General features: G+C 39.1%; 1 protein-coding gene across 3 annotated transcripts in view; it reads right to left on the bottom strand.

The window, feature by feature from the left end:
• The window catches only part of LOC148657602 (tensin-3), an 83318-nt gene that overhangs the window by 18436 nt on the left and 46282 nt on the right, over positions 1 to 18600 (bottom strand). For 2 of the 3 annotated variants that reach the window (XM_088644064.1, XM_088644063.1), the window contains exons 17-18: positions 2395 to 2535; positions 1305 to 1946 (exon numbers count right to left, since the gene is read on the bottom strand). In XM_088644064.1, the coding sequence (XP_088500190.1) occupies positions 1305 to 1946; positions 2395 to 2535 (783 nt within the window). Of the gene's footprint in view, positions 1 to 1304; positions 1947 to 2393; positions 2536 to 18600 lie in introns of all 3 variants that reach the window. The other variant, XM_088644065.1, reaches the window with a different exon arrangement.

Genomic DNA, 18600 nt, shown 5'->3' with positions numbered 1-18600 from the left:
TACTCTCTTGTCACACATTGATGAAAACATTGCTACTGTAGTTCTCCATGTGAAAACTGTTTACAGAGCAAAGTGATTCTCTCGGATGTATAGAAGTATACTATGTCATACAGACTGGGTTCCCAACAAGCTAATTTTCATTATTCTAAATCTTCTGGCCGTTTCAAGATTACCCAGAGGGCATCCTGTCTGTACAGCAGTCTCACGTATTGTATCTCTTGCAAAAAGTACACTGCCATTTCCAGGGGCCAGACAGGAAGACGGACAAAGTAGTAGGGATTAAAGATCTCTCCCAGAGGACAACTCCCCATTTCACGTCTCTCAGCTGTGACCCTCCTGTCTGCGTTCTTTCACAGGGGTTCAAGGACCCTCACACCACAAAGACAGCACAAGTTTAACGTATCCCCAAACAATCACACCTCCCCTAGCTCCTGGTGTTCAACTAGTTTCTTTCACAAGTCTCTCCATTCACTTACGGATTCCGGCCTTTCACTCTGCCACTGAAATGTGTCTCCCTGAGTTCTGTCTCTTTCTCCTTTTCCCGTTCTAACATTTTTCTTTCATCCTGTCTCCCTCTCCCCCCACGCACTTGAGGAGGCACCACTGCTGAAATGCCTTTTGTTTTTTTTTGTTCGTTTCCACTTGCAAGTGTGGACTAAACTTCTACTGGTGCCTCAGAAGCCTGCACACTGACACAGCTCTTTGCTCAAATAAATCCAGTTATGTTTTTTTTCAACAAAACTGTAATGACATTTTCCCAACTAAACTGTCAGTTTCAACAGTGAATTCATCGTTTTATCCATATTCAGTGCCAATTTATATTAAAATTGTAATTTTTCCTTTGAAGTATTTATCACAATGACATAACTTATCCTGAGTAGAATGTTAAAACATCTGTGTTTTTAAGAGGTTCTTAGGCATTCGATAATTGCAATATGTCAGTGCTGGCCACGGGCTGTTGTTGAAGGCCCTTTGCTGTGTTTTGATCCTCACAACAGCTGTGATATGTTGTGGGAATACCACTTGGAGGTATGTGTCAAAGACAGAAGTCTCTAATCTGGGGCAAACAGAACATAATCGCACCAGTCTCAAACCACATTACCCACGATTCAAAATCAGACTCATAAAAAGAAAAAAAAAATCCATAGTGACTATGAAGACCGTGATCAATAGGGAGCTGATTTAATGTCTTTGACGATCACTGCATTGCTGGGGTGAAAACTGAATACATGAGAACACGGTTCCAATATAAAAAATGATGAGAAAAGACCGAAAGAATAAAGATGCCAACGAAGCAGGTGTACCTGGCATGGGGGAGGTGCTCAAGACCTGGGAGAAGTCTGGGAGGACACTAGGGAATGGGATGCTTATGGTGCTCCCACTGTGTGGGCTGGAGAATCCGCTCAACGAAGGAGACGTGGAACCTATGGAGTGCTCCCCCTCCGAAATCCTCTTTTTCTCCGGGAGGGGCGGCTGAACATTCACCCCGGCGTGCCTGAAGGCGGGGCTCGGCTGGCTCAGTCCTTCCACCGCCGTGAGGAAACTGTGCTCCAGGCTTCCGTTGTCCAAAAGAGAAGACAGATCCACGTTCCTGGAGCCGAGAGAGTCCGCGGCCCCCGGGAAGCTGGAGAACGAGGGGTCATCCTGGTCTTGAAACCTCTGAGCACCACCCACGCTGCCCCCGTAGCTGAAGGGCCCCTTGGCAGCTTGGCTGCTGGCTAGGCTGCCCGCCTGAAGTCCTCTGGGAGAGCTGTGGCAGCTGGTGGAGGCGTGAGAGCCGGGGTACTGAGACAGGAGGGACGGGCCCTGACTGGGACCGACGGAGAACTCCCTGGATCCCAGGCAGTGAGGGCTGGACCGGCTCGCTCCGGGCAGCGACGTCCGGACACTCAGGGGGACCTTGGGGTTGCCGTCTTGCCAGGATCGTCCGGGGGGAGAGGGGCTGCAGCACAAGGAGAGAAGGTCAGTCACAACCGGGAGCAACCCTGCCTCTCAGAAAGGTTCTTGCCATAGGCCTCTGACGTCCTGAGGAATAACACCCTTAATCTCTTTCATCTACATCCTAGATCTTCTTTCAGTCTTGCTTCTTGCTTAAACCTATGTGGAGTCAACAAATCAGACACGATTCCAAATAAGACTTTTTGTCCCATTTGTCACTGTACTGCTTTAAAACAGAATATTTAAAAACAATGTTGGAACTGAAGAAGACTTCAGAAGAAGAATCCAATCCTTACTCCCATTATTTGTAATCGGTAATGCATAAAAGGTATGCAAGAAATCTCCTAAGTGTGTTTGCTAATCAGAGACACGACATTTTGTGTGAGGATTCGTTACAGTGCAAGACCAAATCAAAATTAAATAAAAGCATCTTACATATAATCACAATACTTTACCTTTCAGTTTGTGGAAGTGGACTATTGGTGGAAACATAGGGCCTTTGGCAGGAAGAGGCTGTAACTGTCACATCTGATCTGAACAAGTCACCCTCCGAAGACATTGTGGTGTGGGTTATGTTGTCCATATAACCTCTGGGTTCTGTGTGCAAATACAGCAGACTTTTAAAGACTGAACTGCCCTGAAAAATAATGTCTGGTGCAAAAAACAGGGCCTATTGTTCCAGCACATACACCACGTAGTGTATCTGTTTTCCCACCTACAGTCAAGGACGAACGTTATCTGCCACCCTGCACAAACAGGGGAAAATGAGATGGAAACGGAGTACAAAAAGGTCCAAATCAAACTCTGCTTTAAGATAAACCAGGTATGGTTGGGAAAACAGGATAGCAATACAATATAATATAAATAGGCAACCACTGGCATAAAACTACTCCAAAAATAACTGGACAAAATTTGGAACATCCGTTCATGATAAATATATTATACCCCAGTTGTCACCATCGCCCCGGAAGATAGGCTTTACTACAGGCAGTGAGCATGATAGTTTCCTTAACTTCATCAAAATAATACTAACAATTATTTTATATAGTACCGTTCTTGAAAGGCTTCTTTCAAGCTCATGTTTTCCAGCTGATTAATACTTGAAAGATAATGGGTGTCTAATTAAATCACGTATTTTATTGCTGTAGAATGAGTATGAGAAATGAATGAGAGTTCATTTGAAATAATGGTCAGCAGAGATATGTGTATCCCAGGACCAGCTGTTGAAGAAACCTGCCATAAAGACATAATTTCACAGAACTGAGTCCAATCAACACCCAAATTAAATCCAAGGTCCAATGGCACCTGATCACATCTGGGGATATAAGTCATCGAATTTCTCTGTGTGAAAAAGTGGAAATGTATACTGTTGAAATTGCAACCATATGTTCTGCAACAGCTTTTGTACTGAACAGAATTTGGGAGGCACAAACAGCACTGTATGTGAAGAGTTTTACTTTACAGACAAAAAGGTCCTATTAAATTAAATAAAATGTATTACTATACAATTTAAATATTAACAGCAAGCCAGAGGTTATCATTTTACTCAATATACCACAGTGCGGAAAGGCAAGAGGTTAAAGCTAAGAACTATAAACATTTGCCTTATTGATGCATAACAAAAATGTCAACAAATGAATTGTTGAAATGAATGTCATGGTATTGAGATATTAGAAGTCACGTTGTACACTTCCCCCGAAACATTTTGCACAAAGCATAGCTCTTTCTCAAAGCCCTCACTCCTCGGATCTTCGACATGATGAAAATGTCTGTCCTGATTTTTATTTGATAAAAATCTAATAGACTTTCAGTGAGCGGGGCCCACACATCTGTTTTTGGGGAAACAGAGCTTCTTTATTTCTGCCCCATGACAGAACACTTACTGTAGTTCACATCACTACAAAATGTGGCTTTTCAGCTTGAATTTTCAGACGACTTGTGCAACCGGGCTGATGGCCTGGTTTCAAGTTAACTGGAGAGTCAACCCCTTCTCCCTCCTCAGTTAAACATGCTTCTTCTGAGGTGTAGGTAAAGATGTACCCTTCTTCCCATATCAATAATTACTATTTTTTCTCTTCGTCGTTTTTTCAACTTTTCTCAATCTGTGCCAACTAATAACATAAAGCAATGAGTAAAGTGCAATTTGGTTTTCGTTTTAGGACAGAATAACTGATCCTTGTCCCCCAATCTTCAGAGTTCAGGGTTCACTGCATGTTCAGTTTTTCCCTAACAAGAAGAAACCTGACATGCTTTAGCTTAGCTCGGGGCTATAGAAAAGAATTCATGCCCACATACTGTAAACAACATGAATCCATATCAGAAGTCTCCGTGCTCCCAGTCATGTCCACACAAGCTTTGAGGTAGATTTCAGATGAATCAATCTACTGATTAGTGCCACAACAGACAGTCTGCCTGCATTCCTGAAATAATACAAACAGCATCCAGGGGCTTAAAAGATTTAACTGGATTTTCTATTCTCTTCATTCACAAAACAGAAGCCAATTGCTTATATTGAAGCCAAAAGTCAGACAATACAATTTACAGAAGGATATCTACAATATATACTGAGCATAAAGATAAACTATTTATGCATGTGTTGTTTTACAAGACTAAAGCACAGAGATTTGGGATACAGAGTTGATTGATTGATTAAATGTTATTTGACAGAATTTTGAGTAGCTGAGCATTCATGACTCACTGTTTTACACCTGTGTGAGTCTGACTATTGCACAAGTACTGAATCTCCTCATTAGTTAGAAATGTGACTGGGCACAGATGAATAGGTGATTTAACCTGCGGAATTTTACACCTGGTCTAAACTGAGAAAGAAAATAAAAACTATATGCCTCACTTATAGAGCAGTCAATCAGTTTATTTGCCACTTATCAGGAGGGGCCATCATTATGCTGTAGGTTGGACTGAATCCAGGCACTGTCACTTGCCGTCTGTGGTGATCACAGCCAGAAACTTTTCACTTGAAGGAACTTTACAGCCAAACACTGTCTATCAATGACAGGCCATGATCTGGGATAACATGAGACACATCTCACCAGGAGACAGTATGCGGGGAGATCAAAGTCTTAGCGGTTTGGCTGGATTATCAAGTCACTACTAGTGGAGCTCTGTAATGATTCATGACCACATGCCTGTACAGAACTTCACTGATAACGTCCTGGAATCTCTGTTCTAGGCTGCTGCTCCTGAGGGTTCACTTGACAGCATTCCTACAGCACGACAACATCCATCCACACGCTGCCTTCACGCAAACTGGCCATGTGACAGCTATGTCATGGATTCCTCGTGACACCCAACTTGTGCCCCAGTGAACACGTGTGGGATGAGCTGGGGCAACGTGTGGCATCAAGGACTCAGAGACCAGCGAACAGGCACAGGATCTAGGAGAGGAATGGGGCACAATCCCACAAGACAGCATCTGAAACCTGGGGCGAAGTTTGCTGCACAGCTGGCATAGCCAAATTCTTTAATAAATTGTCAGTACAACTCCTAAGAAAGCTTTTGCAATTTCACCGATAAACAAAACAATAAAAATAATTTGCTGCAGTTATAATTAACACATTTGTTTTCATGATCAGTATACTGTATATATACACACCAAACATCGCAGGCACCTAAAGGAAGCTGGAATGACGTTTGTCTGATGTAAAAGCAATGTATAAGCAAAGGAAGGAATCAAAGGTTTACTGTAACTTTTAAACTCCATTTCAAAATGATCCAATTCAAGTACATGTCTGACACACAGTAGAAATGACGCACCTCGGGTTCCAAGACACTTTGTGGTGATTATGGTACAGCTAAAATCATCTGCACCCATTTAATTTCCATAGAACTTGTGTTAAGAAACTGGCTCTGAAATCTAATAGTGACACAATAGAGCAAGTCGAATGGGGGAGAAACCTGCTTTATGATGCGAGTCATACATTTAATTTTAAATGGTGAAAGTAGGGGGGAAAGAATAATATCCTCTCCACTCTCCTCTCCTCTGGCTGTCAGTGAATTCCAAACCTCTGACCAAAGTCTCCTTGTGTCAGACGAAGCTGGCGTGAGGGAGAATACTGAGAAAGCTTGGGCAAATGCAAACTAATTCTGGCTGAGAAAACAAAGACTGAGAAGGAAGCAAATCTAAGATCCATTATCAGAAAGATGCATATTTCTGGAAAGGGCCTCAGCAACTAAGATCCCATCGCTGGGAGGAAAGGGAAACTGCCTGTCCTCTGTGGGGCGCACACTCACACAGGAATCTAGAGATGCCAATCAACTCTGCCAACGTGTCACGGAAAGGACCCCCTGACAGAAACATGCACCCAAAAACTTTTTTTAATTAAAATTCCAAAAGACTGACATGGTCATCCCTGTTTTGCCAGAGGTCTTGATTTGGTTATTTCACCATTTGTCTACTGACAACATGGTTACAAATATGGACCATATGGTCTCCTCTAATTTGTAAGCTTCCTAACTTTCCGAGAATCTGTTCTTGAAAAACGATTCTGTAATTGCAAGTAAAATGACAGATTGCCTTTCCCATTGAGCATGGAATGAATGAAAAACAACCTATTCATCACAAGAGATTATTCTGTGTGGTGTAATACTGCAAAGGAATAAACCTATTTGTTTTCTTTTTCTGTAACAATGAATATACACATATATTTTAGTATACAAATGATGTTTTTTTTTCAGATTATTGTGATTAATGTGTCCTCTGATCTGGGATATAACACACTCGACTCACACCTCGAAAAGCTGAAACAAATTAGTAACCATAAATCATAAAACCACGGATATCAAGTCTGGTGTCCCTACAGAGATCAAGACTCATTCTAAGACTAGAAAATAATCATGAATAATAATATTTTACAAAATCATTAGGATCATTTTTGGATCACTCCTTATAATTGGGATGGTTACAACTATACTTGTATTAAATGCCGGATAATTTATGTATTTAAAAAAGCAAAACAATCAGGTTTTTTGTGCTCTAGCTGCAGCTGATGGTTTAATTACCATGGGAAACATCAAAGGAAGGTACCAACAGAGGGATTAACGAGCTTTCAGCCTGGAAGTCAGTAGCAAGCACTGATCCTTTTGGCAGCCTTTTCTCACGCTATTATGAATCACACTGAATTAAGAAATAACAAGATAAAGAAAGAATATTTCTAAGGAGACACCTGGATTTACAGTATATTGAAATAACTACAAACTAGAAATGTATAACTTCATGAATGCTGCACTCCTTCTGACAGGAACATACAGGGTAGTTAAAAGATTTCACAGTCCTTGACACCTCTGCAGATTCCTTACAGCCCTGTTTGGAAAATGGGGTGAAAAGCAGCATTCAGCCTACATTCTGAAGAACCTCTTTCTGCATAGAAGCAGAACTGAGAGCCGAGTTTTTCTTAATCGTCAAGTTTCCAAGAAAAGGGGGGCAAGCACAATACGCCTTTAGTCTTCAGTGCTCCGAAAATAAAGTTTTGCACAACTTGTTCCAGATGGCTCCAACCACCACATCTACTTGCCAGATCAGAACTAATGAGTTTCTGCAGAAGAAGGAAAATGGAAATTGCCTACAGATTACATGAACATGTGTCACTGATTGATCCCTGAATGGGGGATGCTATTATCTATCTTATTAGCTAACTTTGCTTTCTAAACTTTTAATTCAAGCTTGAACAAAATGATACATTCATATGCTTTTTTCAATCATTCCCAGGGCTGCCTCAGTTTCACTGCTAAAAAACAAACATGCACCTATAAAAATCATGAATAGTTCAGATGTATATGAAACAAACTATGTAAAAAACAACTAGACTAAATTTATTAAGGAATTAGAACCATTTGTTGAAAATACTTGTGCAATATGAGTCCAGATAGGCTTGTTTTTGTGTGCAAAACTGGAGTTTCTGCAGTACAGAAAGCATACATCTGTTTTAAGTGACAAAACAAAGTTCCTAATGCACTTCCAAGGAACAGTGAAAATGCCAAGGTCCTCCCCAAACTCAAAGGGCTGATTGATTGATTGAAACAGTAAAAAACAATCTGTGTTACACAACCTGATTGATCTTGTAGGTTCAGACAATCCTGTAATAACAGACCTACAATTTTATTTATGAGCCCCTTTCAAGAAACAAAGCATCACAAGTAGCACACACCTACTGCACATAACACAAGCAAAAGAAAAGCACTTAGTCAAACCAGGAGTAAATTACACATTTGTAAATCTACACAGCAGTAAATTACTCAGTGAAATGATGGGTCTTTAAATGACCTTTAAAAATGTCAGCAGCCGCAGAGTCTCTAATGGATTGGGCAGTCAATTCCACAGATGTGGAGGTGCACAGAAGACACCCCGTTACCCACAGGCAGTACCGCGCCCGTGTGATGAGTGCAGGGATTCAATGCCGATCTCCTGGGGGCTCCCAGATTTCACAGGAGGGCACATCAAATCTATAACTGGGTCTGTGAACTGAACTCTGTAACACCTGGTCTTTGGCAGAGTGAAAAGCCCTGAATATGCAGATTTCACATTAAGAGGTAGATTATGCTCATGCAATAATTCCTTAAATTCCAGACAGAGCAAGAGTCTTAATGGAGCAATATTTCATGCAGGTAAGATCACACCTGTGAAGTACTAACATGCACTTCAAACGACAACAGAAATAATAACATTCTAATGTCCACTGATAATTTGCTTTCAGCACCAAATATCTCACCAAGAAGCAACATGTCAATGAGCAAAGAGCCCAGCAAAGATCCCTGCGGAACACCCTCATAGTTAAAACACCCACAATATACAAGAAAAGTATATACTTGTATAAAAGTATACTATACACTATATACTCCTGATTGTCAAATAGGAGTCAAACCAGCAAAGGGAAGCAGCAGTGGTCCTAGCTAAATTCCCATATGATCCAGTAAAATGCCACTTTAATCCAGAACAAGGGGACTTCTAAGTGATCTGGAGTCAGAAACTATCAGCAAATCATTAACTACCTTAACAAGGGCAGCCTTCTCTGTAAGACCTCGTGAAAAGCAAGAGAGACACTTCCAGTATCCCTTCCGGAACTAAATTAGTGATACTGCTGAAAGGTGAAATAATCGCAAGAGTGCAGAAGAACTTTTGATAACCTACCTGGTCAATATCAGATGAACAGTACGTCGAGCAGAATACTGTTATTTAAATTCGAATAGGGAGCTGCGTCTGCATGCTTAAGCTGCAAAGGAACAGGTCGAGAGACTATTTTCTTTTCCTTTCAGCATGGAATAAACCGTTACCTGTTCCTTTGACTAGAATGATTTGCTTCATCTGAAGAAACACAGATTGTACTAGAGGTATTTAAGTGCTCATAATTAGCAAATTATTGCTTAAACAAGCCTCTCTGACAGGAAAGGGATTGCTGGGAGTTGCTCGGGTGACACCCAGGCAGCTGGGGAATCTGTCTCGCTGTTCCTCCAGCCTCCACTCATCTCCTATAGCCTCAGTGTTTCAACATGCACCGAGGAAACGTCTTCATCGTCTGCGCCTCTACCTTCTGTTCATAGCGAACAAAAATTATACCGTAACGTCCCAAAATAAAGTAAGCCACTGTGTGAAAAAACTGTGCAAACCGAGAACTACCTGTACTTAAGTTAAGGAAAGTATAAAGGAAAGTCAGGGCCATCTACATTTACCATCATTTAACGCCAAACATTCTTGAGGAAGGCCTCATATTCTTTTTGAATACTCGAGAAGTGTCTAAAGCTACATTAGGCTCATATCCCTTTGCAGGCAGAAGACAGAGATTCTAACAAACCTGAGCCGCATTTCAGCTGTTATGACATCTCTTCACACGTGCTGCCACATGTATGTCAAAAGTGACTTACACATCAACACTCAACAAGTGGTCACGCTACATAACGGAATTCTTTCAGACTCAGAATATATATATATATTTAACACTTTACTATTTGCAAATCACTGAAGGACAAAGTGTTGTACTTTTAAGAATATGTGAGCAGTTCAGAGCTGGCTCCATCGTTACACAGTGTGAACATCAGGATGTACACAAGAAGCGACAGACCTTTCGCTGTGTCTAGACCCAGCCTTCCTGGCTGCTAACTGATCTGGCTCAGTGAAAGAACGTGGCGCACCAGCCTTGACATCATGGCTGGGTACGTTGTTCTAGGCTCCCACATCCTTCTGTGTAAAAAAGCACTTCCTCTTCTCAAAAAAAATCTTTCCTTTAGTGTCCACCGGTGTCCTCTGGCTCATGTTTCACTGTATATTCTGGAGTCCACTGGGCTGATTTTATCAGTGCCTTTCATGGTTTTTTACACTTTCAACTATATAACTTAACATTTTGTTTGCCTTCTTTTATTTGCATAGTTGGCAGCAATCTGTGAGAGCCGAACACAGCTGACCAAATTTCCTTAATATGATTTCATTATCCATACTCGGAAAAGTATAATCCCATTTAATATTATCTTCTTTTTGCTTATATTTAAGAAATCTACTGATATTTTCTCCCTTTCTTAAGTATCAGAATGTACTTCTAAATTATTCCTCTAACCCAACAAAATACAACCACACTTCCCAATATTACCATAACAGGGTAATTTTCTGATTTGTAGAAATGGCAAGCAGATTACAGGAATTTAAAATGGATCACAATAATCCCCACACAAATATTTGCTTCGGTGTTAGTGTAGCTATAAAGGCAGTTGGACTTCATGGGAAATCCAACATATGGTGTTTTCATTTAAATGTGAGGAAAGTTTTCTCTTTTTGATGTGGTCAACACTGGATCTTGAGAAGCATCGATGTGAGTAATGCGCTGTCTCCAAAGTAACTAACCCCAAACTATTATTTGGTTAACGAAAATGATTTAAGGAAAGTTTAAAACAACACTGCACTTCTAAAAGTTTATTTTTTTGCCTCTTTCTAGCTAATGTGATTAAGAGCTGTTTGTGCAGATTAAAAACTGTCTATCTCTGTTTTATCATTCCTAAGAACACAAATGAACCTCTTCAGATTTTGAATAAAATCTCAAAATTAAATTATTTTTAAAAGCTATTTTATGTGACATAAAAACATGAACAAAACTTCACAGTATGTGCTCATAACAACCTCATTTCTTCTGTTTATATTTAAATTATAATGCTGATGTAATCAACAATATATTTATAGTTAATATTTATAAAAAATGGGTTTCATCTTATGACAGGCTACGCAACATTGCTACACTGCTCTCGTCTGTTCATTTTCCACTCATTTTCCAGAAATTATTTAATTTCAGGGACAAAATATTTAGCTGCTTGTCTATCTTGCTTTTGTGCCTTGGAAAGAAAACACCACATTTCCCCCCATATATTCTAATGCCAAACGCACTTTGGGAACAATAACGCCCGACATGTCTTCACTTCTAGAAACTAAATGAGTACAGCAGGAATGAATGAGAACTCCCAGTCTTATTTCACCAGTAATGAAACCTGCAGTGGCTAAAAAACGTACAGATTTAGATTTTAAAGTGCCTCCAGCTTTCCAAAAAAAAGTGCCAAACTGTATTCTCTTTTCCATGACGGATCAGGTTTCACTGCCTGCTGTGCAATTCCAGACAATACAGATCTTCAGGACTGCTTCAGACAGCTGGCTGATTTCATTGCACACGCACACATTCACACACAAGACCATCCATCACACGAAACAGGAGGGGGGGGGGGAAGAAAATGCACCCCCCCTCAAAGTTTACATACCTAGAGAAGCGGTCATGATGAAGAATGTTTCATAAGGGAAGTTACAGCCCAAAGCTGTGCAAACGTCCACAACTTCGTCAGTAAGTCTCTCCTTCTCCTGCCTTCCGGCACCAATTGAATCAGGCTGGCTCAGAGACTGAGGAAACACTCTGTGCAGGATAAGTATCTCTTCTCTTTCTCCCTCTCGCTCTCTCTCTCCCTGTGCAATAAACTGTTCCAAGAATTCACCAAACAGGACTAGAAATGGCTGAAGCAACTGAATGTAGTCATTTAGTCGGCAGCAGCAGCTCCTGTTCAGTACAGCCCAAACGGAAAATAATTCCCTGATTGTTCCTGGCTTGTTGTGACACTCACACTGCCTATTCAGAACATGCTAGGATGAATCTTCTGGTTCATTTACATCTGACGTTTTCTTCTCCCCCTTTAACTGGCACGGAGCATTGTCTCCTTGCCTCAATCTGTTTCCTCCAATCAAAAGACACTGTCAAGGGTTAAGGGTCACACTTGCCCTTTTTTTGGAACAACTGTGATTTTTTTTTTAACTGCCCCAGTGACACATGGTCTTAAGGCTTTTTTTTTGTCATCTCAGAAAACCTGGAGTCAATCCTATTTTTGATTAATTTCAGTTTCATTTGGTATAGGAAGCTCAGTCTCCTCCTGTTTGTGGGCAAATACTTGAGGAGATCTGGGAGAGTTAAACTACTTTGAAGCAAACTTTGTAGAGAGGCATCAGAAACTTAACAAGGTTTTGCTTTTTATATGAAATATTTAATGCCTTTTGCAACGTGTCTGGGCCATTATAAAATAAAATAAAATATGAAACAGTTGTACATTTCTAAATAAATACAGTTTAGAAACTAAATATTATTTCAAGCATTCTCTCAAGTGAATTGTTTTATGCATTTATTGAGGTTTTTTATATAACTACTTAAGTCTGATGTCTTTTGGGGTTTCATTTAACATTTTATTTTAAAAATATCTCTTTCAACCCTCCTTCACTTTATGCAAGGAATCCTTTCAACTTAAAAGACATTTTAAAACATATTTGAAGTACATTCCAATCACGAAAGTTTTGTGAGCACATTGAAAACACTGGAACTAAAGACAGTATTTCTTTTCATTCAAAATCTTCACATATTTATGTATTAGCTGCATAGCCACAGTTTAAAATGTGCTTTCAGCATCAATGTTTCTATTGTTATAGCAAAGAAAGAAAGTTTTCTTCTGAAAGCCAATAACATTTTAACAGGCTTTTAAATACATGTGGGGGTTCAGACACCAGGAAACAAATACAAACATATATTAAATCACTATCATTCCTTGAGTTTGACAACAAACATATATAGTACTTAATAAAATGTTGTTCTTTATTTTTACAAACATTTCTTGAGTTTCAACAGAATATACACAAGACAAATTATTGTCTTACCCGAGTGATAATTCATTACATTTTGAGAAAGTGTCAAATATATAATATACATGTATGGATTTTATAAGATAAAAGGGATGAAATCACAGCCTTGAGTGAACATTTAAACTTTTGCTTATTAATATTATTTTTAAAAATCAAAAGGAATTGAGTTGCAACCTTATTCAGACCCTATTTAAATTCTGTGAACTTCTTTGGTTTGCTGGATATTTGCTGTAGTCTCATTTAAATATTTAATTATTTTAATCTAAATGTACTCAAATAATTTCGCTGCTGAGTAGGCAGCCACATTCCCACACATTCTTCTTCAACACAATTGACCCTTAAAAGGACTGAACTCATCAGGAATATCTGCTTCCTTTTTGCATTGGCTTGTTACAATACCAATCTTTTAATCCTCTCAAAAGACACCTTTTAGGAAATAACGATGATGGTGAACTGTGTAAACGTTAACTCTGTGACCTAAGACGACTGCATTTGAATTCTGGAACATTTTCATATCAATGTACCAAGCAAGAACCAAGCAAGAATGCCACTACTTCATCCAATTAAAATTAGCATAAGGAACAGTATGTCCCACTCTTAAGCCAATGCTTTGGACTAAATAATATAGGAACATTTCAGTGCTTCTTCCCTTAATGTTTGTGCATCTGTCTCTCCTATATCCCACTGTCAAAATTAATTTTCATTCTCTTTAACCCTTTTAACCTGCAGCTTTTTTTTTCATTTCAAGTCCTTTCGGAATGTACTGTAGCACCTAATTGGCATGCTAATGCCCACAGAATGTCATTCAATTGGCTCATTCACAACTTGAAACTGTTAGTCATCCAAAGCCTTCAACTAGATTTTATGTGCTAATTTTGTATAAATAAAAGTACAGATTTGAAACTGAGGTTTGTTTTTAAGCACGTGAAACAGGACTAATATGTACTTTCAAATAGTAAATTGAGCAGTTCTCACAGTTTCCAAAGCACCTTTTCTGAAAGAATGAATGAGAAGTGACATTAAGCAGTTTAATCCCCACTCTCGCCTACTCAGACCTGTTTTATTGGGCTGTAAAATCTAGCCAATCAAAAGCTAACTGTAACAGAATTAAGGCTGGCTGTTTTCTGTCCTGCCCCAGGAGTCTGGCGAAAAAGTAGGAAGAAAGGCACCTGAAGGAGGCTCTACAGTCAAAACACTGTTTTTTTATCTTTCTACTTTTCAGTGTGGAATTATCTGCTGCCATGTTCCCACACACAATAAATCAAGCCACTTCGCAGTGGAGCAGTGTTTAGGGTTCTGCACTTATCATTGAAAGACTGTGGGTTCAAAGCCCAGGTGAGACACTGCTGTTGTACCCTTAAGGAAGGTATTTCACCTGAAAAATACCCAGCTGTATAAACAATTGCAAATTTAAGTCTCTTTGGACAAACTCTTATTGAAGGGTTAAGATGTCCTGCATTATGAGCCTCAATTAGTAAATTTGGGAAATTTACAGAATCCGATTCCGAGATGTTAAGAAAATACATTCTGTTAAGGAGTAATATTACCAAATTTCAAGTAAGTAATTGCAATTCTGCCCTACCAGCCCCTGATTCAATGCAATTGCTCCGACCAAATGCACACACACTAACAAGTTTGCATTTAAACAAAATTACTCATTAGCAAACAAAACAATAAAATGAAATGGAAATGTGGTCTAAGGAGTTATTTCTCAATTAAATCAGACTTGAACTAAATAACATGAAAATCTCTTTCATGAGGGGCTAAACTGTGCCAATTTTGCACAGTGCCATCAATGGAAAAAATGCTCTGCAAGCTCATATTTTTAGAAACACTGTAGGAAATGCACTATACAAATACACTACATAAAACACGATGCATTCCACACTCTTTTTTCCCTCCTAATTACATCTACAGTTGCAGTGAGTGAAATAAAATCTGGTGGAAACTCCTGCTGCTATGTGGCTCTTTGTGCCCAGTCCACACTATCATTAAATATCTTTCAGAATTTCCCTGTAGATTGGGATGGATTTTCATTACTTCTGTTAGATTTTAAAGTTTGTTTTTTTTTCCATACTAGAAATAAATGTCTTGCTCAAAATCTTTTCTGCTTTTTAAATCATCTTTTGGAATTCCTTTACTCTAACAGCATAGACTCTGAATAAGAGAGGTGTTAAACAGCATATTCTGGATGAGAGAGGTGTTAAACAGCATATTCTGGATGCCTAAGGGTTAGCAGGTAGAGATCTCATTATATGGGCAAAGGTTTTGGGATAGCAATTAATTTTGTGTGGGATAAATGTTAAATTCACATTCTGATACAAATGGGTAGGAATTATAATAAAGTACTTTTCAAATTCATTTTTCATGTCATCTTAAGATTCCATTAATCTCATTTAATAAATATCCAATGAAAGCAATGAGGTTCATTTACTCTTAATTTAACATGAACTGCAGAGTGATTAATTTATACCAATTTATATTAACTTATAAATTAAACACAACTGGTTTCTGAGTCCAGAAATATTAAAAGTCCAGAAATATTAAAACCCACACACATAAAATAATTTGAACAAGTCAGACATATGGGGATTCACCCAGATCTACACAATTCCTGGGATATCTGTCTATCTTCAGCAGAGAGCGTGTACACATATCACAAACCAACTACAAATTCAGCAAATCAGTTTACAGAGCTGCCCAGTGAGGAAACAAAGCACAAAGCTTATTTGCTAAAGTCAGGTTATTCCCCTTCTGGAAATGAATGGGGAAGCTGCAGGAAGCCAGTTAAACAGAAATCTAATAAGGTTTGAGTTTGCAGGAAATTTGTTTACTTCCGAACAATAAACCAACCTCCTTAGAGCTAGTCCTTGGATATTTTTAGCTTCACTGTTGACACTCAGGCAGTGGGAGCTTAGTGGGAAATTCTTTTCATCACATTTTGGGAACACAAAATTTGCACAAAAACGGCTTTTGTCTTGATAGAATCTGACCACACTGCAAAACAATCAATTTCTGTGCAGGATCAATTTCTGTGCTAAGACTTAACTAAGATTAATGACCACAGTTGATAGTATGCAGAAAAAAAACATACTTAATTATTTTATAACTTCAAATACATCATGTACTTATTCTAATTATTTTAATTGACTGATTATTAATATTTAATTTACCAATTATTATTTATTTATCAATTATTATTATCTTATATTGAACATACTCATACCTCCTTATACTCTGCATACCATACCAATTTTTACTCAAGTTAATAATTTAGGATAGAATTATAGACAATTGCAAATAAAATGCATAAGGCACATAGGATAAGGTACAATGTGCAACATATGAAAAGTGTCTTCCACACGTGAAAAGTACCAATCAATCTATGAAAAGAAATAAATGGGTATATAATCTGACTTTACAGTAGTTTCTAAAGAATCCACTTAGAAATCCCAAACATACTGTATCATGCAAACATACTGCACATCTCAGAACACCACATCTCGGATTGCCATTGTTTTTGATATTTATCCAAAACATTTTGATTTCTTGTGCATTTCCTCACAGAAATCTGGGGTTTGATGCTTTCCATATGGTGCTTCTTTGGCAGAATGCAAAAGCTTTAAGCCACGAGTGTTTAAAAAACTCATAGTTTACTGCAGGGACATGTGGATACCACCTTCTTCTCCTGATAATCTGCCACGTACACTGTATATCTGTCAAATATTACCCTGCCAACATCACTTTGAGGTGTTGGTGAATTGAACATTATTAATAAAATGGCTTAACCCAAATTACCCTGAGGTTAGGGATGTAATTAAAAGGTTCTAGTAGAAGCGATTGGTTTGCAGTACAATGCAAGGCATAGTCATTGAACTCTTTCACCTGCAACACATTCTGCAGTAAAATCACAATCATCCATGTCACAACGATATTTGGGAATTCTGCAGTTTTTAAAATTCTTCAGAATCTTAAAAATAGTCCCATGATTTAAAATGTCATTCAGACATTCATGGAAAGAAAAGTTCCAACATATTTTGATATGATCAGAAAACCATTTAAGGCTTTATCACCATTCGCTTAGCACAAATACTAATCAGTTTAACAAGCACACTACAGCAGATGTTAACTTAATGTAAAGTTTAAAGCTGTAAAGTTAAAAAATGAACACAATATTTCTTTTAAGTTTTCAGTGTAGAACTAACCTCTACCTCTTACTTTGCAGCTCACACCTAGACACAGCTCCCCATAGTAACTGTTCTTACTACCATCAATGAATTTCAATAATGCGCATAACCACCCTGGCATATCTCTTCAACATTTTCCTTTTAAGACAGGAAAGATACGAGGATGAAGTAGGTATTAGGAAGAGGTGGTGACAGTGTTTTAGTTCAACTTTAAACATCTGGAAAGTTTCCAAATAACTTGTATCTGGAATAAACTGCGCAGGAGGCATGCCAAGTCGAAATGCCAAAGTCACGGTATTTAAACAAGCTCCTAGTGTTGTTCTCCTGTGGGAGGAGTGGTGTTTCCTTCTGTATGCTGTATTAGGACACAATGTTACTGATTTGTTTAAACCCAGCAGCCATATCACCCTGCAACTCACAACTGGCAGCCCACTGGAGCTCAGCAGGTGTGAGCCTGGTCAGTACCTGGAGGGAGACCTCCTGGGAAAAACTAAGGTTGTTGCTGGAAGAGGTGTTAGTGGGGCCAGCAGGGGGCGCTCGGCCTGCGTTCTATGCGGGTCTCAATGCCCCGGTATAGTGACGGGGACACTATACTGAAAAAAGGCACTGTCCTACGGAAGAGACGTAAAACCGAGGTCCTGACTCTCTGCGGTCATTAAAAATCCCAGGGTGTTTCTTGAAGAGAGTAGGGGTGTAACCTGGCCAAATTTCCCATTAGCCCTTACCCATCATGGCCTACTTATAATCCCCATCTTTGAATTGGCTTCATCACTCTGTTCTCCTCCCCACCAATAGCTGGTGTGTGGTGAGCGTTCTTGTGCACTATGGCTGCCATCGCATCCTCCAGGTGAGGCTGCACATTGGTGGGGGTGGAGGGGATCCCCATTACCTGTAAAGCGCTTTGAGTGGAGTGTCCAGAAAAGCCCTATATAAGTGTAAGCAATTATTATTATAAAAAACGTGCTTTAATCTGGCATGATCAAATCTGGGTATTCTTTTGGTTTTTGATGAAAACATTATTTTACGTATGAAAAATATGATAAGGCTTTACACTTCCGTGATTCCCTTTGCTTAATGAACATTAGGCAAATTTCAGTAAGGTATTACTGTATGAACACACTGTTATCTCTAAGAGTAGTAACCAGCAGAACAAGCATCCACATTCCAGTTCCTGAAAACACGTGCCAGGGACAATAAGCACATACTTTTTAGTTCACGTTTTTGTTTTAATTCGGGGTTCTTACCCTGGCTGCTGAAAGCAGATTTTGAATACGTAAACGCCAATTTTCACATTCTAAGCCTTTTCCCACCTTATAT

The sequence above is a fragment of the Lepisosteus platostomus genome, chromosome 8 (genome assembly GCF_059453375.1).
Source record: "Lepisosteus platostomus isolate fLepPlt1 chromosome 8, fLepPlt1.hap1, whole genome shotgun sequence".
Lineage (NCBI taxonomy): Eukaryota > Metazoa > Chordata > Actinopteri > Semionotiformes > Lepisosteidae > Lepisosteus > Lepisosteus platostomus.
This window is presented reverse-complemented; position numbering and strand designations above follow the sequence as displayed.